At 45.4% G+C, this 10941-nt stretch overlaps 1 protein-coding gene across 1 annotated transcript; it reads right to left on the reverse strand.

Annotated features, from left to right (window-relative positions):
- Positions 1–7822: 7822 nt before the first annotated feature.
- LOC122651067 (protein BREAKING OF ASYMMETRY IN THE STOMATAL LINEAGE) lies at positions 7823–9385 on the reverse strand. Its single transcript, XM_043844401.1, has 5 exons — positions 9265–9385; positions 8817–9175; positions 8558–8680; positions 8088–8260; positions 7823–7968 (listed from the first exon to the last, which is right to left on the reverse strand). Exons 1-5 carry the CDS (start codon positions 9350–9352, stop codon positions 7857–7859), a joined length of 855 nt encoding a protein of 284 aa, XP_043700336.1. The 5' UTR covers positions 9353–9385; the 3' UTR covers positions 7823–7856.
- Between the last annotated feature and the right edge of the window lie 1556 nt (positions 9386–10941).

A 10941-nucleotide genomic window follows, 5' to 3' on the forward strand; every position in this document is an offset into this window, starting at 1 on the left:
GGAACTTCATCTTCGGTGAAGTGGTGATATGACTCCTCTAAGGGCGTCGGTGATGGTCGCCCTAAGAGGCCGTTGAAGGACACCACGGACTTGACTACCATGAAATTTACCATGATGGTTACTTGTTGAGGGTGTACCCCGAAGGTGACGGGTAGCTCTATGGTACCTCTGATGGAGGCGGTGGCACCTGAGAATCCATGGAGATAAGTGGGCTCTGGTTTGAGCTGGTCGTCCCCGAACCCGAAGCGTCGATAGGCGTCCAAGGAGAGTACGTCACCGACGCCCGTGTCTATTAGTACCACGTAGCAGGTCGATTGGCTACCTCCACTGTACTACCAAGGCATCTTCATGCGGGAAGTTTAGTCCTTCCAGGTCTTCATCCGAGAAGGAGATCACCGCCTCGTCTTGGATATCTTCTTTGGGCTTCTCTGCCACTCCCACGAACCTGGCATGAGCTTTAGCTTTTACGGTGGACTCTTGCCCTGGTCCTCCAAGTATGGTGAGGATAGGAGGTCCCTTGGTGCCACTAGGTTCGTGGCATCTCTCCGCTCTTCGGGCGGTCTCTCTCTCGATCTGTTCTTCTTTCTTCTCGTCTCGGCTCCACTCTGTCTCCGTCGCGACCTCTATCTCCTTGGCACGAGCGGTTGTCACGTCTCCCCTTCGGATACTTGTTCAAGCTTCTGCTTTTACCGGATGTTCTATCTCTCTCTTCAATTGATAGCACTCCTCTGTGTCGTGCCCATTCTCTTTGTGGAAGAGACAATATTTGTTAGGGTTTCGCTTCTCCGGCGCCGCTAGCATGGGTCGTGGCCAATGGAGTAGGTCACGGTCCCGGATCTGCATGAGTATCCGGGACTGGTGGTGTTCGATGGTGTGAACTCGGGGTGCTTGCCCTCTCACTTCTCTCGGGCGCGGTCTGTCCTCCTAGATGGGCGGTCGCTCTGCTCTTGTCGGTGCTCTGTCCTCGACCTCTTACCCTCTTTGCGGTCATCAGTGCGGCCTCTTGTTGTCCCGTAGCTTGGCCTCGATTATTTTTGTTCTAGCTTGTAGTACCTCGGCCATATTTGCAAACTCGTTGCACCGCTCCAGGAGCTCTTTCATAGTCCTGGTCTCATGACGTGCCAGGTCCTTGATCAAGTCCAGGTCCCTAATACCTCCTGCTAGGGCTGCATCTTGTGTCGGTCATCCAAGTCTCGAACCTCCAGGGGACTCCTTGGTGAACTGGTAGTGCGTATTCCCTGAGAGATTCCCCAGGGTTAGTACCACGTTTAGTAGATTGACGGTGGTCTTCTTACCTTGTGTTTGCTTTGGAAACGGGTGACGAACTGTTCACATAGCTCTGCAAACGAGCATATAGATCTCGGTCGTAGCCTGGAGAACCATGATGTGGCTGCTCCCTTAAGGGACGCAGGGAATGCCCGACGAGGATACCACGTCCAGCCCCCATACAGGCGTCATCATGCCATTAAAGTAGTTGATGTGGTCATTAGGGTCGGTGGTACCACTGTAGAGTTCAAAGGTGGGTAGTCGAAACCTGGAAGGTAGTGTGGCTGACATGATCTCTGCCGAGAAGGGGTGTTGTCCAGGTATGGAATGTGTCTCGCCTTTGGTTTGCTTCTTCAACCCTTCCGACTTCTCATCCAGGTCGCAGAGTCTTTGATCGAGCTCCTCGTCCGGTGTTTGCCCCCACGCCTGGCGGGACGTTGGCTGCGACCTCGTTCACGCTCTCTCACGGATGTCCCCTCCCGCCTTGAGTGTTGGTAGGATGGGAATGGTCACGCCGTGATGAATCCTGTCGTGAAGGTGAGGGGCTTTCTTCTCTGTAGAGTCCGGCGTCGTGGTATGTGACTTTCTTCCGGTCGTCCGTCGAACACGGACCTCCGGACCGATCTCTGCGGGCTAGACACCCTCGCCCGGGTGTTGGCGTCCTCCCACGTTCGGACCGTGGTGAGAGGTCTCTTGTTCTTCGGGATCTTTGGGAAGGCTCCCCCGCTGCGGAGTGGGGGTTTCTGTCGCGCAAGTCTCTTCGATCTCGCGCCCCGGGAGATGATCTCCTAGGGTTTGGCTCTTGTTGAGGTATGGACTCCACCCGCTGCTTGGTGAAGTCCTCCGACGGTGAGATGTCGCACGCTGCGTCAGGTATTCTCGAAAGAGTCGTTGTTCACCGAGGATGCGTCGTTGCAGGTCGTTGATCGACCCACGGTGGCTGGAGCATTGGGGTCGGTGTCACCTCCACCACCACATCGTTGGCCTCGTCATTGTTGGGCTCGGCCGATCACGAGCCGGTCATTAAGGGGGATCTCCTCCTCCGGAGGGACATGGTCTGGTCGTTGGCTCTGCGGCGAGAGCCCTCGGGGTGGTGATCCATTCCTTGCTCCGTTGTTGGTGGTGGTAGTCTTCCTTCGTGCCATTGAATGAGTATGGAAGCGAGCTAGTAGCCGTAATGGCTAGCGTCGTTCCCGCTGCACGGCGCCAATCATTGCGTCAAGAAATCGTCGAGCGGTCTCGCGAGTGCCGTCACACCGCAAGTGGACCAAAGGGGTCAACAGAGAGAACCGGTGTGGTCCCGCCTAGGCTCTCCGATGCCAAAGTTAGATCTCCTGGCGCAAATAGATGAATAGTGATTATTCAAGATGAGTTTCGATCTCCCCGATGGGGTTGTGTACCTTGCCTTTTATAGTAGCATATGGCGGTGTGGAGAGTCCAGTTTGATGGCAATTGTGCCGTTGAGTGGATAGAGGCCCTGGGTAACGGGGCTCTATCCGATTAAGCCATCTCCCGTGGGAGGGAGTGTCTGGTGGCGTCGGGATCCTTGGTGGATAGATACCCGCGTGTGGTGATAACGTCCTTGGTGCTTGAATCCGTCGGATGACGTGACTTCTAAGCGGTGGCCTAGAGTCCTGGTGGTGACATGAGTCTTGTAGCGATACGATCGGGTCATAGGTGAGTGGCCCCCACCTCACGTTTGTGTCCACGATCTTTGTGCCTGGGTGAGAGGCCGCGCTGGGTGGTGGTCGCGCCTGGGTGAGGCCGCGCCTAGGTGAGAGGCCGCGCCCACGCCTGGGTGAGAGGCCGCGCCTGGATGTGGCCGCACCTAGGGGAGGCCGCGCTGGGTGTGGCTGCGCTGGGTGTGGCCACGCCTTGGTGAGGCTGCGCCTGAGTGGTGGCAGCGCCTGGGTGTGGCCGCGCTGGAGTGCGAGGCCGCGCTGGGTGTGGCCGCGCTGGGTGTGGCGCGCTGCTAGGGTGTGGCCGCGCTGGGTGCGAGCCGCGCTGCTTGGGTGTGGTGGCCGCTGGGTGCGGCGGCGCTGCTTGGGTGTGGTCGCGCTGGGTGCGGGCCACGCCGGGTGTGGCGCGCACTGGGTGAGAGGCCTCTGGGTGTGGCCACGCCTAGGTGAGGTGCGCCGAGTGGAGGCCACGCCTTGGTGCTGGCCGCGCCCGGGTATTGGGACCCTGGTTCGTTTCCCTTGGTTCCGGAGCGGGTCGCCCTGTGACACGTGGCGGCCACTGATTGGCCCGATGAATATTGGATGTATCATCTATTTTCCAAGTTCCTCTAGCAGAGGGGGATAGAAATGATCACCCTACTTCTACACCAACACACTGCCCAGGTGAGGACCCCCCTCTATTAGAGAAACTTGGGAAAATGAAACGGACAGAAATATAGTAGATAAAAATACTAACACGAATGAGGCTGAAGTGGTTAAAAGGTTTTTAGTTTTTTTGTTCCTCGAAGAGGTGGTTAAAAGTTTAAAGGGACGTTGGAGAAAGGGTTCATCCTAAAAGTGAAAGGGTTGTTCGTTAACCACAACACACAATTGTATTGTTTGTTTCTTCCCGACTTCACCAACCTCCCTATAAAACAAAACGGAAGACAACAAACAGGAGTATATTCTTACTTTGGAATTAGTTCTTGTTATCTTCTTTACCCACAGATTCGTTGTCAATATATGAATGTTTAGTAAATATAATTAAAGGGAAAAAGATCTCTATTTGGTGGTGTTTTTCTATGCTTTTTCACAGGGCACCGTGAGATTAGTCTGGGAGTGGAATTATAGCACTCATCTTGTTACATCCATAGATTTGAAAATCATGATTCTCTGGGTCTATTGCCCATGTCAACTCAAGGTGACTTGAGACTAATTTCCTAAGGGAAACGTGACCCCCGTGACAGAACATCAACAGGGGTGGGATTTCTATCTTTTAGATTTTTCATCTTTCACGGGGGTGGGATAATCATTTTACACAATAATGTATCTAAGCACTAGCTACACTCCTAGACATAATCCTATTTCCATAATCCTAATGTTTCTATCAATTATAAAACTTCTTAAGAAATTGTACATAATCAATGAATCGTGCAGTGCTCATTTCATCGACAATGGTGATCTAAACGTACATGACCCAGTGTCCATATATACAAAATGTATCCCACCTATAATTAGTTGAGTCTGGTCCTCTCCAGTGCGCCAATGAATGCAGCAGAGTGCATCAGACAGCTCCAGCTGTCTGGCACGTGCCCCAAAGACAGTTCCAACTGCCCGATGCATACTACACTCACTAGTGCGCTGTTGATAAATTTTTTTTGCATAAGTAGCTCACACAAATCATTTATGGTGGGTAGAGAATATTAAAAAATCATTTAGGACAATTTGGTCCCCCAAAGTCCCAAACACCCAATAATCAACAGTTGATAACCAGTGACTTTTGAGGAACTAGGTTGGTTTAATAGTATTCAAAAACCACCCATTCATCTTCTTTCCTCCTCATCTTCATTTCATTCATAAGTATTCCCAAATTTTGGATATAATTTCTTATTTTTTTATTAATTCTTGATGATACGTTATGTGATCTATTATAAATTTTTTTGGGGTCTAATTTACCTAACATTAAAATCTTATGATAACATATAGTATGAAAGAAGAATCTTTCATGGAGCAATTACTCACTCTCTGTACTTAGCCTATTTTTATTGTTAATTTGTTATGTGTGGGCGTTGGCCTGTGCCCAGACACAGTCTAGCACGAAAAGACCGCAACAGTCTTGAATTTTTCTATCTTTTTAGGGGATATGATGGTTTTTTTGCGTCCAACTGTGTCTAGGCACAGGTGCACGCCTATACATGCACCAGATAGCGTTCTTTCGCCCATTATTGATACTCTTTAATCTATCCTTCTCACTTTTAATTTTCAAATTCCCAAATTACCCCTCTGTGACTGTATATGTAAACGTTAAACCCACCCCGGACCTGCTGCCACTGTTCCAGACCTCATCTCCCCTGCCCCACCCCCTCTCCTCCCGTAGCTCCCTCTGCATCTCACCCCTGACCTGCCACCACCCATGCCCACCACTGTCTCCCACCCCGCCACCCCGCAATCTGCAACCTTACAGGTCAATCCAACACAGCGTGATGGACTAAACCAGATAGCGTTGATCCTCCATTCTTCCAGTGGAGCCATCGATCCAAGCTCCTATTCTCCAAGGATTCATAAACAAGAAGCTTCGAGTTCTCGGTTGAGGTACAGAACAACAACTTCACTATTCAGGAATGTTGAAATGTTTCTTTAAATTCCTTCTCATGCTTCTTATCTGATCTTTTGCAATTCCAAATATTCTTAACAGCAACGGCTTCGCCAGAGTGATTGAGAGGGACACGATAAATTTTCCCCGACCCACCACTGCTAATCAGTGGATCCACCAAGCCTTCTATTGCTTTTAGTAGGAACTAATTAAGTATAGGTACTTGCAAAAACCGTCTTCAAATCATTAACTTAGCATGTAGATGTTTTGGATACTAATACTAAGGTTGCACCAATTCTAATTTCTGACTTTTGTACTTTTGAGTTTTGAGGATGTCCAAAATCTGAAACCAAGCGGCTTCAGATCATCTTCAACGCTGCAATCAGTTGTAATCGTCTTCAGATCAGGTTTGCTTTTGTTACCGATTTTTCTTTTCAATCGCAAAAGCCCAACTCGATTCTTCTGTCGTTTTTCATGTTTTGACAGTTAATTTGAGTTCATATTTGGATTAAGATTTAATTTTAATTGAATTTCCTTTGTTCACAGTATAGTTTCCTGGTTTGCACCCCAGTTTGGTTCACTTTGCTAAATTTCCAAGTTCATTATTTTTTGGTTAAATGTTGAGGGAAAGCTGCCAAATTCGGGTATGTAATTGTTGCTCCATGATTGGGGTTTGGGTTTTTTATCGAAAGCCCTTGGATGAAGAGCACAACCCTCTCAACAAGCGATCCAAGCTCTCCCCTCCTCATCAGCAGGTCTCAATTTTACACTGATTATACCATTATTTCTGCTTCTACTTTAATTTTCTATCTTGGGTTTTCCAGTTTTCCATGCTTTTATGATTATGCTTGATGAGATAACAAATGATGTGATCTTATCCCCATCTGACTGCTACTTTTTTATTATTTCTCTTAGATAATTTTTTATCTATGTTCCAGTCCTTGTGTTGTCCAATGTTGGTTAACAAAGGCAATAAATAGATGTACAGGCAGTAGGCCTCCCCATCGATATAGTAATACAACACTTCATCCTTTTCTGAGTTAAGCTGTGGATTCAGTGATTGCTTGGTGGATTCCTAGTCAGTTATATTGGTTCTTTTTTTGTTTTACTCTTTCTCAAACTTCAGGTCAAAATTAGTCACTTTTCTGTTGCCCGCGATAGTGTTGTCTTTGCTATTCTGATTCCATTTGTTCACATATATTCCCAGCTGCTGATTTATGTTGCTCGTGATTTAATACATCAGTTTCTGTTTTGCTATTCTGTGATACTCTGTTCTCTGACCTGAAATCTTCTAAACGATTGGCATTGTTCTGGGTTGCTACACTCTCTCATATTAGCACTAAGACTCTCCCATATCTCTCTATTTGGCTATCAGACTTGGCCCAATTTCTGCAGGCTGAATCTGTTCCTGGAATAGGACTATCGATTAGAATTTGGGACCGTTCTGATTATTCTGTTTTGAGTTATCATATTTCTCCCAGTCCTGATTTATTTCCCTATCTAGTGAATCTGCTTTGTTTTTCTGTGTACAGCATATTCTAGTCCTGATTTCTGAGAGATTCTGCAGACTTGCTCCACAGGAACTAAACAGCAATCGACCAGAATCCTGTGCTGTTCTGATATTTCTTCTCTTGGCTGTTCTGTTAACCCTATACAGTGATGCTTTTTAAGCTAATTTCCAACTGCTTTTCTCTGGTTCTATTTTAGTCTTCATTAAAAAGCCTTTAGGTTGTTAGGCTGTTGATGGTTGAAACCTCTAAAGAAGCAAAAAAGAAAGAAAACATTTCTCTTTTTTCAACAATTAAAAGAGCTGAATCATGAGTGATTGAGCAATGGGGTTCAAAAGATATACATCAGAACTGTTTCCAGTTGATGCAATTTTTGTTGTCTGCTTTGGTTTCTGATCATACATTGCAGCAGTCCAAGCTGCAAAAGAAAACTACGATGAGGACTATGGATGTAGCATCTGAGGCAAGGTTCCGACTTCAATACTTTTGTTTTCAAGAACAATGCTGACAGAAGTAGACACCATCTAAGCTATCAATTGTGGCCTGTTAGCCCTTTCATGTGTTATGATCATATAGTCTTTGACATTGTGTATAGATACTGGGAACCATTTAAGTTGTTCAGAATTTTTGCCAATTTATGCGAGAATGATTTTTTACTTGCCTATTGTCTTTGACAATAAGTGATGCTTCTTTACATGCTGGCTGCGATAGACATTGGTAGGTGGGTTTAGTTTAGGACTGGAGGAGCATTCAGCACTAAATAACAGTTCTCACAAATTTGATTATAGCCATGAAAAGAACACATAATTGCAAAACTTCCATCCAGGCTTTTCAGAATTTACAACACTGAAGGCCTATTATGCGCAGTGGTTTTAGCTTTCTCAAATGCAGGGCTTCTGGTTTTGGCATTTTTATGGGACTGCCATTCCACTCGCAACGCAACCTGTAAGTGGAAAGAAGTCAGAATGAAGATCAGTAATGATAAGTTTATGAGACCAGGGAATTAACTTGATAATTTTTTAGTCATGTCTGTATGTTGTCAGGAGATTTAGGACTACTTACACAGGGAAGGCAAATGAACCTGTACTACTGCTGCTCTGCGACTGAGTAGTGGTAGAGAAGCTTGATTCTTGAGAATTTGTTCCTGAATCATCAGCATCATGGGCTTCTGCTCTGATGATCCCTGGAGGTGGGGCCTCAGAATCAAAATATATGCTCTCTTCTTCATCTTCACCCTATTATATTCACCAAAACAAATAAGTCTCTTTTGTCTTGATTCTCAGGCATATGTATATATATGAATATGTGATATAAGAAGTAGTAAATGGGTGGCAATTACAATTGTTGGCTGGGTTGTTCAGATTTCCCAAGGATATATGGGGCCCAATTAGCATTTTCAACCTAATCGAGTTGATGAATAGATTGCTTCCAAGCAGACTCAATTCATCACCACCCCTAGATCCATCGCTCCTATATTCATCAAGGCATAGACACAATAGGAAAGTATGGTGGTTATGGTAATGGCACTAAACCTCTTCTTCATCAGCGAAAATATAAGACTCTTCATGTGTTACATCAAAATCAATTCCATCCTCATTTGACACATCTTCATCTCCGTATTTGCTATCTGTATCTGTATTGTCTCCATAAACAGTCTGTGTTTGTTTCCAAAACCATGAAGACATCATCAGAAATAGATTTTTTTTTTTGTGTGTGTGTGTGGGGGGGGGGGGGGGGCACCAGATTATTTGGGCATAACTGTAAAGCAGTGTAATGGTTATTTTGACTAACCTTTCGGTTGATGACGGCCTTTGACAGTTCAGTCCTGTAATTGACATGATGACATGATTCTGATTTCTCATCCTTAACAACTTCGAAGGTTCCATCCTCTTTAAAGCAGAAGACAATGTAGTCTTCTTCTTTGAATTCGGGTGGATAGTACTGTGAACATATCTTACTATTTAGCTGTTCAGAATCTTTGATAGAGGGAATGGAAATAGGGACTAATCTCTGTTTGTTGGACTTGTGTGTTGATGGGGTTCCTGGTTTGATCACATAGATTCTGGTCTCATCTTGTTTCGCTCCAGAGAGCCTGCTTTCACTGGGTACATGAGGAGGTACAGAAGGATGGAATGTATCTGATTCGTCATCTATGGTAAATCAAGAAAGCATCATGAAATAAAGAGATTAAGAATGTTATGGAATGGATTGAAATGCCAGATCAAATTTGCAGAATTACCTGAAGGGAGCTTGCAAGCAAAGAGACATGATGCCCACTCCCCTATTCGCCATCTCGTCAGCCTTGCTATTGTCCATGGCGTGCACATTGCTTTTTGCTTCTTTTCCTGTCACAAGCAGATACAGGATTCCTGTCACAAGCAGATACAGGAAAAACAGTACTGGTTTCTAAAGTTAGTTTAAACCACATAGACACTAAACGACAGAGAGAGAGAGAGAGAGAGAGGCCAGCAGTACCTGGTGACAACAGAAAGAGAATATGGATTGTGAGAGTGAAAAGAAAATGGTGAAGGAGTCCTTCAAATTTGAAATGAGAGAGAAATGAAGAATTAAGGAGTTACAGTATCATAATGGCTAAAGGTCGGTTTTGTTTCTTAAAAAAGGTAAGCAGAGGAGAATGAAGGGGGAGTGACATAGAAGAAAGCAAAACAAAACCTCCTAAAGTTTTAAACTTCTTCGCACTACCATTTTTTTTGGTATACTGTGTTGTTGTAATAAGTGAAAGAAATAATAGCGTTGAACATGAAATCAAACACCCAAATCTACCTTTTTCACATTTTTCCTTTTCGCTTCATGATAAAAAGAAAACTAAAAGGCTTCAATTCCAAAGATGTAGGTGGTACTGGAATTTCAAATGCACATTTTGCAACATGAATAAAAGATTGTGGTATATGGAATTATAAAATAAATAATAAGGGAAAAGGAACGCTATCTGGTCGCTGGGTGTGGCGTGTACCTGTGTCCAAACACAGCCCGGCCTGAAAATACCATCGCACACCCCTAGAAAGGTAGAAAGAACTGGAGATGTGTCAGTCTTTTCACGCTGGGCTGGCACAACACTCTCAAATAATAATTAGTAAAATAACACTTCACTAGTGCATCAATATGGTCCCTCCATCAATCAGGGCATCTCTCTCACTTTCCTCATCATCGGATTCTGGCCGATTACAATAAACGATCTGCCGTTATATATATGGCCCAGTAATGAACCCCCATACGTTAGTGTCATCAATAGGCTGAACTCATTATTCTGTGATGCCATGGAATAGATTTGAATTTGGATTTTGGATTACGATTAAGGAGTAATCCCACGTGGTTTGTTCATCACAAAAATTGATCCAAACATAACTGCAATTGGATCTGAACCCATGACGTTGGCAGAGACCAACCAGCCACCCGAACGGCAGCGGTTGGATTAGGTCCGCCCACCAACATCATGATACATGTAGAATTGGATGTGGGTGACATTTTGCTTTTGAGCTTCAGAGTGTGCTCAAGTAGCTAAGACACAAGAAGTACTACTGCAAGGACAAGAAGCAGAAACAGATGCAAGAGGTTTGTTGTTGTTGATGTAGTTAGAGTTTCCTCTTGGCCATGTCAAAGATTTTCGTGAACCTATTGCCTCTCTCAAGTCTCAAGTCTCAAGTCTCAAGTCTCAACTCTCTGAGCTGTGTTGGTCCATTTATACTGTTCAACTATAATAAAGTCCTGAGTAGGTACAGATTTGTTTTCCTATGGTAGTTTCACATCATTGCCTCATCGGAGTTACCCTCCCCACATGGCATGGGATCCAGCCCTCCACTGGAGATCAAACCCCACTAATCATGCCATAGGGGACGGAGGGAGAAGATCCAGACAAAGTTGAAGTCAGTCGGAAGAAAAAGTGCCAGCTGGTATG

Source organism: Telopea speciosissima, chromosome 2 (genome assembly GCF_018873765.1).
Source record: "Telopea speciosissima isolate NSW1024214 ecotype Mountain lineage chromosome 2, Tspe_v1, whole genome shotgun sequence".
In the NCBI taxonomy this organism is placed as follows: domain Eukaryota; kingdom Viridiplantae; phylum Streptophyta; class Magnoliopsida; order Proteales; family Proteaceae; genus Telopea; species Telopea speciosissima.